Source organism: Gorilla gorilla, chromosome 21 (assembly GCF_029281585.2).
Source record: "Gorilla gorilla gorilla isolate KB3781 chromosome 21, NHGRI_mGorGor1-v2.1_pri, whole genome shotgun sequence".
Classification (NCBI taxonomy): Eukaryota; Metazoa; Chordata; class Mammalia; order Primates; family Hominidae; genus Gorilla; species Gorilla gorilla.
This window is the reverse complement of record NC_073245.2, coordinates 50,414,195-50,429,860: the sequence shown is the minus strand read 5'-3', so window position 1 is coordinate 50,429,860 and position 15,666 is coordinate 50,414,195. Positions and strand designations below refer to the sequence as shown.

Below are 15,666 nucleotides of genomic sequence, written 5' to 3'. Positions count from 1 at the left end.
GCATCTTACAAGGGACGAAGGGGGAAATCAAGGTGTGTGAGGCTTCATGAAGCCTTGGGCAGAGCAACTCTGCAGTGGTTGTCTTTGACAGGCTCAGGTCCCAGCCTCTATCCGGGCTATTCTCTTCCTGGGGGAGAAGGAGGCGGCTCTCCAGCTGCAGACATTACCTGACGTCCAGGTGAGGGGGACTCAGGGTTGACGGTTGAGGAGGGGAGTTGTTGGGCTCGAGCTGAGCTGGGGTTAAGGAGAGGGAGAACTGCAGAATTCATGAGCTAGAAGAGGCCTGGAAGTAATCTAGTGTAAGGCAATAAATACAAGGCCTAAGCGCTACCACTCCCCAGTATAGATCCGTGGCAGGCATTGTCAAATCTGTCACAGAATGATATCTCTCTGGCAATCCTAGCAACTCCTGGTGGGTGCTGCCACATGATCGAGAATTGCACATGGCATAGAACCTATTTGAAAAGCTTCATCTGGTCCATCCCTCCTCCCTTTGTTTTCAGAGGGGGAAACTGAAGCCTAAGGCCACACAGCAAGCTAGACGCAGAGCTGGAGTCACCTGACTCCAGTGCCTTTTTCACACTGCGGTCACACCTGCTCTTCCTGTATTTCTCGCCCTAATTAATACAGATGTGGAGTTGAAGCGGGACTTTGCAGGAAAGAGCCCTGCAGCTCCCTTTAATTAGTGCCATACACCACAGTAATGAGTATGGGCAGTCAGTCCTCTGTCCTGCTTCGGGATGTGATTTTAAAACTCTCCTTCCTCCTGGTTAGTGAGGAGGCAGATTGTGGGCTGGAGATGTGCTGTTCCAACTTTAATGTGCTTACTGATCTCTTGGGGAAATACATTAATGTGCAGGTTCTGATTGAGTAGTTCTGGGTGGGTCCTGGGACTCTGAATTTCCAACATGTCCTAGGTGATGCCGGTGCTGCTGGCCCATGGACCACACTTTGAGTAGCAGGAATATCAGGTGGGTCCAAAAAAACCACAGAATCCACCAAATCCCAAGCCTAGGTATGTGGAGCTATTCCCAGCATAAACCTCAAATTTCTCTGCCTGGCAGAAGCAGTCACCTAGTTCTTCCATGTCTTAGAGGACACTGTTGGGATTTAGTGACTTTTCTCACCAGCCCCAAGAAGGAAACAGCTCTTGGCTCCTCAGGGAACTGTGCAAAGATTACAAAGAAGTTTCATCACAAGGGCCAGCTTCCATCAGTTTGTATGATTGCCTGGAGAGCTGTACTGGGAAAGAGCCAAGCTCAGAGGGAACGAGTGCTATGATTGATTAATGATGTCTGCCTTGGGCACAAGCTAGGAGAGTGGCAGTATGAGTGCTGTTTATTTGCCATTCCCTAACCAGGGTCTGGTTCTGAATTTTGATTTGTCAGAGTTTCCAGAGAAGATTGGTTGCGTGCCAAGCAACTTTTAAAGCTGGAGTCAACCTTACTTGTGGGAAATGAACTGGTGCTGGGGCAGGGATCTGGGCAGGACCTTCTAAAATGACTGTCCTCACATTGAGTCCCTGGTTCTCCTGATTCTTTGGTCTGCAGGTGGAGGTGCTGACCTCATTGAAGGCCCTCAGCCACCATGTGGACCCCAGCCAGCTGCCCGCAGTCCTGGAAGGCCCCTTCCCCTACTGCCACACCGAGTGGGTGCATTTCTTCCAGGTGTTTACCATCACAGCCTTTAGCCCCTGACCCCCACTCCTTCTCTTCTCTTCACTCTTCTGTCCCATGGATCCATCAACCCTGCTATGCTAAAAAATAAACGGTCACTCAACAAATGTTTACAGTGAAGGTACAGAGTAGAATGACTAAGAGCTCAGGCTCTGGGGCCAGGCTGCCTACATTGCAATCCCAGCTCTGCTGTGTGATTTTGGGTGAGTTACTTACCTTCTCTGAGCCTTGGTTTCCTCATCAGCTAAACAGGGGATAATAATAGTACCTCCTCATGGGGTTTTTGTGAGGATTAATTTAGTTAATGTGAGTAAACAGCTAGGTCTATGTTAACTGAAAATAAATATACAGGGCCGGGCGCTGTGATTCACACCTGTAATCCCAGCACTTTGGGAGGCCGAGATGGGTGGATCACATGAGGTCAGGAGTTTGAGACCAGCCTGGCCAACGTGGTAAAACCTCATATCTACTAAAAATACAAGAAAGAAAAAGTTAGCCAGGCGTGGTGGTATGCACCCGTAGTCCCAGCTACTCGGGAGACTGAGGCATGAGAATTGCTTGAACCCAGGAGGCAGAGATTGCAGTGAGCCAAGATCACACCACTGCACTCCAGCCTAGGTGGCACAGTGAGACTCTGTCTCAAAAAGAATCATAAAATAAAATAAAATAAATTTACAGGCACTTGCTCTATGGACCCACACAACTTAGGAAGCTCAGGGTCTGGTTCCCTCCTATAAGAGGGAGGAAATAAGGCAGCCACCAGTGTTGGGCTCCTTTCCTGTGTAATCACAGTCCCTCCTCCCCACAACCACAAGAGGGGGCATTTCATACCCAATTTAGTACATGAGGACACATAGGGCGAGGGTGCCTTTCGGTGGGCTTAAACCACACCGAAACCCATGCCCATCAATGCCCGCCCCGGGTTCTCTCTAGACCAGGGTTGCTCAACCTTAACCTATTCACATTTGGGGTTGAGCAATTCTGTTTTGTTGGGAGCTGTCTTGTGTATTGCGGCATGCTTGGTACCAGCCCTGGCTCTACCCACTGTTTGCACCCCACAAATTACGACTATTAAGAAAGTCTCCTGACATTGCCGAATGTCCCCGGGGGCAAAGTCACCCCTCATTGAGAACCACCGGTCTATACTAACAGTGTAACATGGTGGCTTATTTACTTTTTGCCCAAGTGATCTTTTTAAAATTGTGTGTTTTTGAATAGGCAGTAAGTATATTCACATTTCAAATGGTACAAAAAGATACCTACTGAACAATCTCCTTTTCCGCTTGTCCCCCAGGGTCCTAGCTTCCCTTTGAGAGGCCTCCAATGAATCCACTGGTTTTCGAACTGTATTTTAGCTTTAAACCCTTTCCTTTACATGAAATCTTACCTGTAGACCCACTACATGGAAGTGAGAATGATGATAAACACAGTATGGGCTGGGCTCTGTTCTAAGTGCCTTGCATATATTAATGGGTTTAATCCTTACACAACCCTATAAGGCAGGAACTACTATGATCTCCATTTTAAAGAGGAGGAAGCAGAGACACAGAGAGGTTAAGTAACTTGCCCAAGGTCTCACAGCTTGTAAGTGATGGAGCTGGGCTGAAGTGGGACTCAGCTGAAAATGTTCCCCTAACTCTGCCCTCTTTCTTTCCTTACCAATCATGGTATCCCCACTGGCCTGGGAGTCGCTCAGGCCTGTCTCCTTTCTTCTCCCTCACTCATACTCAACACCAGTGGTTCTCAAAGTGTGGTTCCCCAGGCCAGCAGCATCAGCAGCACCTGGGAACTTGTTAGAAATGCACTTTCTACCATGCCTCGCCCCAGAGGAACTGAAGCAGAACCTCAGGAGCAGAGCCCAGAGCCTGTGTTTTAACCAGCTCTCCAGATGCTTCTGATGCACCTGAAGTTGGAGAGCCACTGCCTCCCACCTCCCCTGTGTGCTCCTGGGATGCAAGAGGCATCCTCCTGGTTGGCCTGGGCTGACACCTGCCCTTTGGTCCTCTGTCCTGCAGAAGCTGGACCCTTTCCTTGCTGACCTCCACCAGGCCTCTTCCCTGCTACAAGCTTCCATCGAGGAATTCGAGAAGGCCGACCCCCCTGGGGGGATGCAGGTGAGCCTGGAGCATGGTGGTTGGGGAAGCTACATCACACCCTAGACCCCACGGACCAAGGGCTTCGAGAAGGGGACAGCCTGGGGAAAGGGGGGAGGACATTATTCCCGTTTTTCATCATTCACTTGACTCATATTTGAGGGGCACCCACTTTGTACCCTGCACTGGAGACCAGCCTGGAGCAAACTGACTTATCCCTGCCCTCTTGGGGCTCGTGGTGCTGTGGCAGAGGTTGTAGTTTAAAAAGCAAACAAATAAATGGGTATGTCATTCCAAATTGTGTCAAGTCCTGTGGAAGTAAGATTGGGAATAATGAGGGAGGGAGGAGGGCCTCTCTGAAGAGCTGGAGTTTAAGTTGAGGCTTGAAGTTTGAGAAGGAGCCTGCCTTTGGTGGGGGGCTGTGCTCCAGGCAGGGGGCAAACACATGCGAAGACCCTGAGGTGGGATTATACCTGGGGTGTTCAGGAGTAGCAAGGAGGCCAGTGTGGAGCAGAATGAGTGGGAAAGAAGCATGAGTGGAGCTTCTAGATGCAGCAGGAGCTGGACCAAGGAAGAGTTGGGCTGGGAATCAGTTCGAAGCCTGCAGGGAAAGCCACTGGAAAGTTTTAAACCAGGGATTATCAGATTTGCACTTTGAGATCCGTTCAACTGCCATGTGGAGAACAGACTGTAGGGGGAGCCAGAGGGCAGCAGGGAGATCAGCGAAGAGGCTGGAACGGGTGTCCCAGCGAGAGATGCTGGAGGGTGGACCAATGAGGTTGCCGTGGTGATGAGAGGGGACATGGCTAGAGGGGATGTTTTAGAGACAGAAATGACAGACTTTCTGGAGGACCTTGAATGCCAAACTGGGAGTTGGACTTGATCTGGGTGTGGGGAGCCTTGGAAGGTTGCAGAGGGAGAGTGGGGATGGGGCCTCAGGGCACCTCCCTACGCTGGCAGGAGGCTACCAGGTGCCTGAGCAAGTCCAAGGAGCTGATGGAGGCTGTGCTGAGGGACCCGGGCCTACTGGGCCTCCAGCGGGAAGGTGGAGCCACCCTGGCCAGGCTGCAGCGTGATGCCAGCAGGCTGGACTTCAGCCCTGATGTCAGGTACAGACGTCCAGGCCTTTCCTCTTCCACCCCATCCTGTTTCTGGCCCAGGAGCTTGGAGCTGGGACCACACCACCTAGGGCACACATAGCTGAGCCCTGAGGGTGCCCAGCTTTGCAGTAGTTGCAGGGCCTGTATCCCAGGCTGACGCCTGGTCACAGAAACCTGCCCTGAGCCCTGGCAATTTCCTCGCCCCTTCTCTGCTTTCCCTCCTTCAGCCCCAGCCATCTTGAGCCTGGGATGGGCATCAGAGGATGTCGCCTACCCATTTCTGGTAACCCTTTTGGACAAAGCACTTTCTCTGACCCACACACCACGCTGAACCCCTGCAAGAGCCTGCCTCATTTATTTCTGGCAAGAACCCTGTGAGGTCCACATTGTCCATTTGGCTGATGGGTAACTGAGGCTCAGCGAAGGGAAATAGCAGCTAGACAGCGGCTGGTAAGGGATTTGAAGCCAGGCCTTCTGGGCATTTAACCCCTACCCAGCCCTGCCTTTCCCGGTAGGCTGCTCAAACACACTTATGAGAACCTCATGGTGTCTCAGGGGTCTCAGAGCCAGAATAAATTATACCTTTAGACATTCCTGGAAAGTCCCAGCTTTCTTAAATTTAGGGGGTGGGGAAAAGTCAGTCATTAAATTGGTTGGTAATTGCAAGTATTTTCACCCTCTTAGAACACAGCTACTTATATTCAAAGTCAAGGGCTGGTATGCATGAGCTTTTAAGAACATTTTGTTTACAGAACCAAGACCTAAATAGCACTTTGTATGTGTCCAGCATTTTTCTCAGGGATTTACAAATACCAGCTCACTTAATTCACTCCGAGGTAGCTGCAAATATTATGCCTATTTTACAGTGCAGGAACCTGAGGCTCAGAGAGGGTAAGTGATTAGTCCAGGGTCACATAGCTGGGATGTGGTGGGGCCCGGACTTGAATCCAGGCAGTCTGGTCCCAGAATCTTGAACACACCACCCAGAGCTGCACTAGACTTGAGAGCAGGCTCACACAGATGGACGCACGGGCAGCACTGGGTGTGGGGTCATCTCCCTGCCCCTCAGTGCCTGGTGGGGGTTGGCACTGCCTTTCTCAGCCTCTTCCACCCTTACCTGCCCCACCAGCCCAGGCCCCTCCTGTCCACCCGAGGCCCCGCAGACCCGTAGCTACCAGCAGCTCCAGCAGGGGTCACTGTGGTCCCACATGAGCTGCTGTGGGCGTTTGTTCTGCAGCGGGTCCCTGCAGCCCCTAGGCTGTCCCCGTCCCTCCGTCCCTCCCTCTCCAGGCAGGCAGAGATTTTCTATCCTGTTCATGCACCCTGGGCCCACACCTCTTCCCTGCAAGGGTGGCAACCCGTGGGGAGCTGCAGTCAGATGGGGAGGCTGAGGTAGAGCAAAGCACCCTCCAGGAAGTCAAAAGCTTTTCTTCCATCTTCTCTCTTCCATTTTCCCTCTGAAGGCAGAGGAGGGCAGAGCAGGGTTGGAGATTCCTCCCTTCACGCAAATATCACCATGCCTGAAATCCCATCCACACTTCTTCCTTAGTGACTTGTGGCTTTGAGCATTTTTTTAAATTATGTGCAGAAACAGCCCTGGGTGGGGTTCCAACTCAGGTTGTCATCTGCAAGTTGATTCCCCTCCCTTGACCTCAGTTTTCCCGTCTGTGAAATGGAGGCAGGGCCGGCAGGCGTGTTGCAGCTACTTCCCACCATTGCAATAGAAATAGCACGGACCTGACAAACATCGTGCGCTGGGCACTGTTAAGTGTTTTGCATGCATGAGCACTGGTTCTCTGCCTTGGCTGTCCCTGGAACCGCCTGAGGTGCTTTAGAAAGCATCAGTGTCTCAGCCGGGCGTGGTGGCTTATGCCTATAATCCCAGCATTTTTGGAGGCTGAGGCAGACAGATCACCTGAAGTCAGGAGTTCAAGACCAGCCTGGCCAACATGTGAAACCCTGTCTCTACTAAAAATACAAAAATTAGCCTGGCATGGTGGTGCGTGCCTGTAATCCCAGCTACCCAGGAGGCTGAGGCAGGAGAATCGCTGGAACCCAGGAGGCAGAGGTTGCAGTGAATGGAGATCGCGCCACTGCACTCTAGCCTGGGTGACCAGCCTGGGTGACAGAGTGAGACTCCGTCTCAAAAAAAAAAAAAAAAGGGAAACATCAGTGTGTTGGTTGCACTCAGAGTCTGACTTTGTTGGCCTGGGGCAGGGCACTAAGATTTGTTAAAGCTCCCAGGGCAGGTTATAATGTATAGCTAGAGTTGAGGGCCAGGGCGTTAGATCATTTAATCCTTACAACCATGCTATTAAGTGGTTTCTGTGATTATCTCCACCTCACAGAATAAAAAGCAGAGACATAGAAAGGTTGAGAAATTTGCACAGAGCCTCCTACTAGAAGGCAGCAGAGCTGGGCTTTCAACCCAGATCTGTCCGGCCAGCTTTATTCCCTTCTAGGGAAGGGGGGGCGGGGTCAGTTCACTTCCTACTGCATTCTCTTGTCCTCCCAGTCCCATGGAAGACCAAGGCTGAGGCCCAGAAAGGTGAAGGGACCTGCCCACAGTCACACAGCAAGTTAGCTGGAAACCCAGGCTGGGGCCACAGAGATGGAGGGTCAGGCCTATGCGGGACAGAAGTACAGCAGGGTGAAGAGGGCAACAGAGGCCTTTTCTCACCTCCGCCCACCTCCCAGGAGCCATCTGGCTGCAGCCACTGCCTTGTACAGCCTTGTGGACGAGCAGCTTCATGTTCTGGTCACCGCTTCCAACAGCCTCCTGGGGAAGCTGGAGCTCCGTGTCCGCCTGGGCCGCCTGGAAGCTGCCATTCACCAGGTGAAAGGGGAGTCTGGCTTGGGGTGTGGGGATTCTGCCTGGCCACATTCCACAGGAAAGCCCCAACTCTGGGCCCGGCCCTAGCCAGGTGCTTTGTTCTGGAGAAAGGACACCAAGCTGGTGATCCTTCAACGGCCAGGCAGGCATCCTTGGGGCGTAGCACATGACCTGGTGATCAGTATGTGCTCAATGGGTGAAAACATAGCCCCAAGAGCTGCACTTATTGAGCGCCAACTCTGTGCCAAGCCCTGGGCCAGAGCCGTTGTGAACATCATTGCTTTCCGAACTCATGGGGAAGGTGCTAGGATTTCATCCACTGCACAGGCGAGGAAACTGAGGCTGGGAGACATTATGTTACCTGCTTGTGGTTGCATATCTCGGGGTCTGATTCTGGAACCTGCACCTGGCGTGGCTTCATCTGACTGCCGGTGCCAAGAACCAACACATTCCTTTCTGCCTGGAGCTGTGGGGCACGGCGCACTCCTGCATCAGACAGCCCTGGTTCATTCCTGGCTCCAGCACTTACTCGTGGTGTGGCCCTGGACAAGATGTTTAACTCTTCAGTGCTTCAGTATCTTCATTTGTTGAATGGGGGGTAATATTAGTACCTGCTACATTGGATCTGTGAAGATAAAGTGAGTGAATAGGCTCTTTAAGGTGCCCCAGAATAAGAAAGGAACTTCCACTCGGGGTTGAGAGCCATTATATACCCTCTATCCCTCATTGAATCTTCATGTCTACCCCATTTTACCACTGAGTAAACTGAGGCCCAGAAAGGGGGAGTGGCTTACCATGTGCACACGGTGAGTTCCCAGCAGGCCCATGGACTTTCCTCTGCAGCCTGCAGCTTCTTCTCCAGCACTGTTTGCATGTGCACGCACACACAAACACACACACACACACCCGAACAGGGAGCTCATCACCCCTGAGGCCACCCCTTTTATGATCCGGCGTCTCTGAGTGGTTAGAGTAGCCTGAAGTTCTCCACCCTGTGACTTCATTCAGATAACAGTGGGCACTGAGGGCGTTGGCCAGGCCAGATGCCCTCCGGGGTCCCGCTTTGAAGAACACGACCACACACTCCCCCTCCCCAAGTCATTTCTTCCCATGCCCAGAATGGGAGAATTTCAGTCCAAGCCAGTGGTCACAGGCCTAGCCACTGAATGACTGAAGACAGAAGACCTCAGCCTGCAAGGAAGTGGGGGAGCTGGACAAGGGAGGTCTCCTAGCAGCCCCTCATGTCCAAATCTGCCTCTCCTGCCCCAGGTCAGCGACTGGATGGAGCAGGAAGGAAGGCGGTGCCTGCAAACACTGACCCCCAAGGATGGAAGTTTGGAGACAGTGGAGAAAGCCCACGCAGAATTTGAGAACTTCTTCCTCCAGGCTGCAGTGCGTTCCAGACAACAGAGGAGCAGGACTGGAGCAGATGGAGAGGGCGTTAGAGGGGGTGGCACTGCCAGGGCAAAGCTGTGGAGGTGGGAAAGAACAAGAAAAGTTCCAGAGACAGTGAGGGAACCAGCTTGGATTGCAGAGTTCAGCTGAGATGTTATCTCCCCCAGAGATTCTTACCAGATGGCCAAGCCCAAAGAATATTCTGAATCCCCCAGAGGGTTTCTTAAAATGCAGTTCCAGGGCCTCATCCTAGACCTAATAACTCAGCCTCACAGAGCCGGGGGTTGGGGGGCAGGGAAGCTGCATCAACGTGATGCGATGTGACAAGGCTCTGGACCACAGGGTGATTCAGCCCCGTATCAGCGCTCAGGAATTCTCAGGCCAGTGGGGAGCGGGGGCGGGGGCGGGGACAAACAGGGAAGCGCACAGTAAGGGAGAATGTGGGGACTCAGAGCAGGAGCCTTTGGAGTCAGAGAAGTTTTCCAGAAGGGACATCTAAGCAGAGCCCGGCTAGGCAAAGTGAACTGCCATGGCGAGGGCCTGGAGACTTCCAGAAGCGTGATAACTGCTCTTAGTTGTTCAACCCTCACCAGGAGCTAAGCCCTGTGAAGTGGGTGCTATTAGGGTCCCCATTCTACAGATGAGGAAACTGAAGCTCAGGAAGTCTCCTGGCTCGCCAGCAAGGCAGCTGGAGGTTGCTGACCTCCGAGGGAGGCCCCAGCCAAGGTGGGTGCTGAGTGGGCGCCCCCTCCTCTCCCCTCTCAGGCCCAGTACCGCCGAGGCCTGGAGCTGTCCAAGCAGGCCGCTCAGCTGGGAGCTACAGCCAGAGGGGCTGGGGAGGCAGAACGTGCAGAGTTCCCAGAGCTGGCAGCCTTTGCCTCTACCCAGCGGGCCTTCCAGGCTAAGCTGACCCACTTTTACATGGCGGCCGAGCGGCAACGCACGGACCTTGAGACGCTGCTCCACCTGCACCGCTTCTGCAAGAGGGTGAGCCCCGCGGCCCACCTGCACAGATACCCCCCGATCCCCTGGCTGGGGCTATGGTGGGGACAGGGATACCTAGACACAGCCCCATGGCCCGACTGCATAGACACCCCCCCATCCCTTGGATACCTAGACACAGCCCCCCCGCCCACTTGCACAGACACCACCCCCATCCCCTGGCTGGGGGCACAGCGGGGACAGGGATACCCAGACACAGTCGGAGGCTCATCGAGATTCACTCCCCAAGTCTTGTAACAGGAAAAAAACAGGGGAAGGGGAAGAGCTGAGATTTGAACATAGATGTGTCCGTGGTACCCCGTGACATGCCTTATACGCTTCCCCAAAGAGAGGAGAAATGACGACAGATCCGTTCACCAAGCAGGCTTGACCATGATGAGGATGAGGGGTTGTTGGGAGGGGAGTGCACATTTGTGAGTGTGTACACCATGCCAGACCTCCTGTGAGCACTTCACACACCTTACTTGACTTCATTCTTACCCATACCTCTTTGATGACAGGGCACCAATGTTGTTCCCATTTTACAGATGAGAAAACTGCCCAAAGAGGGCAGTGGTGAAGGATGATTTGATTTAGGAGCTGCCACCTGTCCTAAATTCATGTAGCCAAATCTCTCTTTAAAAAAAATTATGGGAAAACTGAGGTCTGTGGGGACAAAGGAGCAGCCTGGGAGAGTGTGGTCCAGCTGGGACAGGGACCCCCATGGCTGGCCCAGACCCAGTGCCCTCGGCTGCCCCTTGCACTTGTCACCAAGGATGAAGTATGAGAAAGACCTGACCCCAGCCTCCCAGCTATCAGGCCAGCCCCGCATGCAGGCCACAGCGATCACAGTCTGCTTCAGAGGGCAGCAGGAGGGACTCTGATCAACTCACGCCTGGGGCCCTGGAAGGACAGGACACTCTCTGTCTCCTTGGGACAGTGGGCAAGGGAGGCAGATGTTGGCAGTGGCAGCAAAGGGCTCCCCCAGTTCCAGCTGTGTACAGTTAAGAGCACGATACAGGCAGAATCCGAGCCTTGGAGTCTGGGGCTTCATGTCCTTGCGTGAGCTCTGTGACCTCAACCACAGTCTTCACTGCTCTAGGCCTCAGCTCTTTGCTAAGACCATAGTTAATGGCCATGGAGTTCTTATGACAAGCCAGGCCCTGTTCTAATCATTTCACATATCATTTTATTGTCGCCCCGATCCTATGAGACAGGTACTACTATTGTGCCCATTTCCACCTAAGGAAACAGAGAGGTCAGATAACTCACCCAGGGTCACACAGCTAACTGAGTGGGCAGAGATTCAAACTCAGGCCATCTGGCTCTACTGCCAGCCTTACCAGGTAATGACAGATTTCAATGGAAGTAACCCCTGGCACAGGGCTTTGTTCAAATTCAGAATTGTTATTAACATCAATATTATTATTATCATTAAGAGGAGGAAGAAGAGGAGTAGTGCCTCCAGGGTTAAAGACATCTGGTAGCTTCTTTGCCTTGCCCACTGATTTCAGCCAGTTTCAGCCCCACTGGCCTTCCCGGATCAATCAAACGTGCTCCAACTCTGAGGTCTTTGCAGTGCTGTTCCCTCAGCCTGGGAAGCTCTTCCCATTGACCGGCTGGCTTCTTGTCTTTCTTCCGCTCTCAGCTCACACATCCCCTCCTTGCAGACACCCTTTCTGACTGCCCCACTTCAGTTCTCTCTCTTCACCCTGTTTTGTCACTTCTGGGTGCTCACTTTGACCTGAAGTTGTCCTGGTCCTTGTCACTCGCTTGTCTCTTGCATGGTGCCTGCGAGGCGAGCTCCCTGAGACAGGGACTGGGTTCTAGTTGGTCCTGGCTCTATCCATGGTGCCTGGCACGGGCTCGGCCCGCAGGGGCTCAGGGAGGCTGTGCGGGGAGTCAGGATAGGCTGGAAGCCTGGGGATGGCCTGTGTGGATGTGGCGTCTGTGCCAGGCCTAGAAGTCTTATGGGGGAGGTAGCAACCCTGACTTTGAGTCCAACTCTCGCTGTTGGAACTGGGCTGGCCCTGTTTCCTCACTGGCCCTGAATTTCAATCCGTTCAATAAGGGGTTGGGCAAGATGATTTCTGAAGTGCTATCCATCTCTGTCCAGCTTAGCCTGGAAGGTCAAGTCCTGGACAGACAGACAGATGACGGGACAGCCCAGCACCAGGCTCAGCCCCTGGTGGGGAGCGTGTGTGCAGCAGCTTTGGTCCTAAATAATAATAACACAATGGTGCCACTAACGGAGATTTATGGAGCTCTTTCCCGGCCGTGAGCTCCGTGTGCTTGCACAAATATGAAGCCATTTATCTAAAGACAAGTTCCCTTAATCCGTGGGAAGATGGTCTCTTCGGAGAAAATGGTTCTCCAATCCCTACAGCCTAACAGCTCGCTGTCGGGTTCTAAATTAATGGAGAGAAAGATTATGTTTTTCACGAGCTGCTGGGAACGTGTTGGCTTCTTTGCAGTCTGCAGACGTTTTGTGGGGGAAGCGGGGACAGACAGAATCACAAAATGAGGCAGAGGCTCGGCTGGAGGGAGGGGGCCTGCGGGCCTGGTGTGGCTGACAGTCTCAAGGTGTGATGGTGAGGGCACATCCCTGCCTGGCCCGTTTCTCCTTCTGCCCATGAAGGTGCTTGGAGGACAGATCCGAGGTGGAATCCCAGCTCCTCCCTGACTTGCTGTGTGACCTAGGGCAAGTGAGTTCACTTCTCTGAGCCTCAGTTTTCTTCTCTGTGAAATGGGCTGCTGGTGCAGTTCAGTGCCATCCTGCCTGAGACACACAGAACCTGGCAAACGGTCAGTGCTCAATAAACGTTAGGCAGACTCCTCCCTCACAGCACTCTCAAGGGTTAATACAACCATGGATAGGAATTTCACCTCTCAAAAGGCTTTTCATGATCATCTAGTGCAACTTCCATTTTACAGAAGAAGAAACTGAGCCCCAGAGAGGGCTAAGTCCCTGCTGGCCTGTAGGGCTATTAGAAGGTGTCTGATGGGCTGGGCGCAGTGGGTCATGCCTATAATCCCAGCACTTTGGGAGGCTGCGGCGGGCGGATCACCTGAGGTCAGGAGTTCGAGACCAGCCTGACCAACAAGGTGAAACCCCGTCCTACTAAAAATACAAAAATTAGCTGGGCATGGCAGCAGGTCCCTATAGCCTCAGCTACTTGGGAGGCTGAGACAGGAGAATTGTTTGAACCTGGGAAGCAGAGCTTGCAATGAGCCGAGATCATGCCACTGCACTCCAGCCTAGGTGATGGAGCGAGACTCCATCTCAAAAAAAAAAAAAAAAAAAAAGGTGTCTGATGATTCTAAGGGTGCTTGGGGGCTGTTTCCAGATGGCAGGTGTGTGCACCCCAGGGAAGAGAGGGAAACCAGGGTCATCATGGTCAGTGGAGAAGATCATGGCCAAGCTGAGCGGGGCTCTGGCATTGGGCACTTATTAATTCAGTCCTCCATGGTCCCACTTCCAGCCTGAGCCCCCACCTCCCTCTCTTCTTGTCCCCCAGATGACCTGGTTCCACATGGACTGTCAGGACCTGATGGCCCAGCTCAGGCTGGACAAGACCTCAAGGGTCAGTCCTGGGGACCAGCGCCGCCTCCACCGCTACCTGCAGCGACTGGCATCTGAGTTCCCTGCTGAGAAGCTCGCAGCCGTGGGGCTGCAGGTGGCCTCCCTGAGCCGGGCAGGCCTGGGCCAGGAGCTATGGGAGGAGGCCCGGATCAGGCATGAGGAGATCCGGATGCTCCTGGAGAAGGCACTGACCCACAGCTCTTGCCCAGAGGCTCCAGCTGCTCACTTGGCGCGCCCAGAACGAAGAGGGGTGGCGGCCAAGGGCCAGGGTCTGAGTGTAGAGGTCACTTCCAAGGGGAGGTGGGATCAGCCTCCACTAGACTCGCTGGGCATGGACCATTTGCCAAAGTCCTATTGGCCTCCTGGGCCCCCCAGAGGGGAACAGAACAGAACTTTCCAGGCAGGCTCTCCACCCCAGGAAGCTGGCCGGGCTGCAGAGGCTGAAGACGGCAAAGGCTCCCACAAGCTGCCTGACACTGCCCGCGAGCATTTGCTTGCCACCACCTTCTTCCGGCAGCAGCCCCCCAGGCAGAGCCAGGTCCCTCACCTCACTGGGGGCAGCTTCTCCTCAGAGGGGACAGACTCACAGACATCCCTTGAGGACTCACCCCAGACAAGTCCCCTTGCCTCCCTCTAGCTGAGAGGCCCCTTCAGTGGCACCAGCCTCCAGGAGCACTGGGCCAGGGCCCAGCTGGAGGGGTAGCTGGGAGCTCTGGTCAGTCCCAGTGAGATGTCACCATGGAGCACTGGTTTTACATTCTGCCTCTGCTGGGAGGATGAGAACTGTCGACCTGCCCCTGGCTCCAGAAAACTCCTGGAAGACCTGATCCTCACCCATGCAGAATAGCGAGAGTGGGCATCAGAACCAGGGCACAATAAATGGTGTGATTGGCTCCATCCCTCCAGGCTCTCATTGTGGAAAGACCTGTCGGCAGAGACCCCTCCAGAGGTCTCGCTCACAGGGAGGCAGACACCCACCTGCAGCTCAGGAACATACACAGCTCTCCCCTCGGGTACGAGGGCCAGTGTTGCCCTTATGCAGAATCCTCGGGGAGATTCGGGAGTGCTTCCTTGTCTTGGATTCCAAGAAAATGGACCCTGAGACGAGGATTTAAGGATCAGTGTGTTTGGTGCTGATCCAGGAACCCCTGCTGGGGGAGTAGGAGGTGAATCTGCAAAGGGAATAAAGAGTTGTCAAGCAAATTTTCTTTTTTTTAATTTTTAAAACTTCATTGTATTTTATGTTTAGAGATGAGGCCTCACTACATTGCCCAGGCTGGTCTCAAACTCCTGGGCTCAAGTGATCCTCTTGCCTTGGCCTGCCAAAGTGCTGGGATTGCCTTCTCCACCCACCCCCCCCGACCCCACCAGGGACAGGGTCTCACTCTGGTGTCCAGGCTGGAGTGCAGTGGTGCAATCATAGCCTCAAATTCCTGGGTTCAACCAATTCTCCCACCTCAGCCTCCTAAGTAGGTGGGACTACAGTTATGCACCACCATGCTCAGCTTATTATTTATTTATTTTTTGTAGACATGGGATCTTGCTATGTTGCCCAGGCAGGCTGATCTCAAGCTCAAGTGATCCTCTGGACTCAGCCTCCCAAAGTGCTGGGATTATAGGTATGAGCCACTGTGCCCCACCCTCATACAAATGTCCATGTTGGCAACTGTAGCTGGATCTTTCTGGAGATCTCTGAAAGACAGCATGGAATCCTTGAACACCCCCTGAGGCATGAGGCATCCAGAGCATTTATCTGCCAACCCTCAGGAGTTGGCACTCGTAGACAGCACGCACAGCCAGCTCCATTGGCCTTGGCAAAGAGAATTGCCTCCTGGAGCCAGAGGCCGCTTCCTGTGCTCAGAAAGGAAGGACATGTCTTCTGTGCTCCCTGTCTCACAAGGCCTCTTCAGCAGGCATGGGGCCTTCATTCTCAAGTTCAAGGAACCCTGTGGAATCTTGTCCTTGTCCTCCAGAGAGAATCCTCTCCGCCTTAGAGGTCGCTCCT

General features: G+C 53.4%; 1 protein-coding gene across 1 annotated transcript in view; it reads left to right on the top strand.

The window, feature by feature from the left end:
- The window catches only part of KIAA1755 (KIAA1755 ortholog), a 48,054-nt gene extending 33,496 nt beyond the window's left edge, over positions 1–14,558 (top strand). Inside the window, exons 7-14 of the mRNA XM_019017456.4 lie at positions 92–178; positions 1,551–1,667; positions 3,692–3,790; positions 4,730–4,878; positions 7,567–7,705; positions 8,972–9,094; positions 9,863–10,084; positions 13,597–14,558. Coding sequence (XP_018873001.3) covers positions 92–178; positions 1,551–1,667; positions 3,692–3,790; positions 4,730–4,878; positions 7,567–7,705; positions 8,972–9,094; positions 9,863–10,084; positions 13,597–14,298 — 1,638 coding nt within the window. The 3' untranslated portion in view covers positions 14,299–14,558. The remainder of the gene's footprint in view (positions 1–91; positions 179–1,550; positions 1,668–3,691; positions 3,791–4,729; positions 4,879–7,566; positions 7,706–8,971; positions 9,095–9,862; positions 10,085–13,596) is intronic.
- Positions 14,559–15,666: the final 1,108 nt, after the last annotated feature.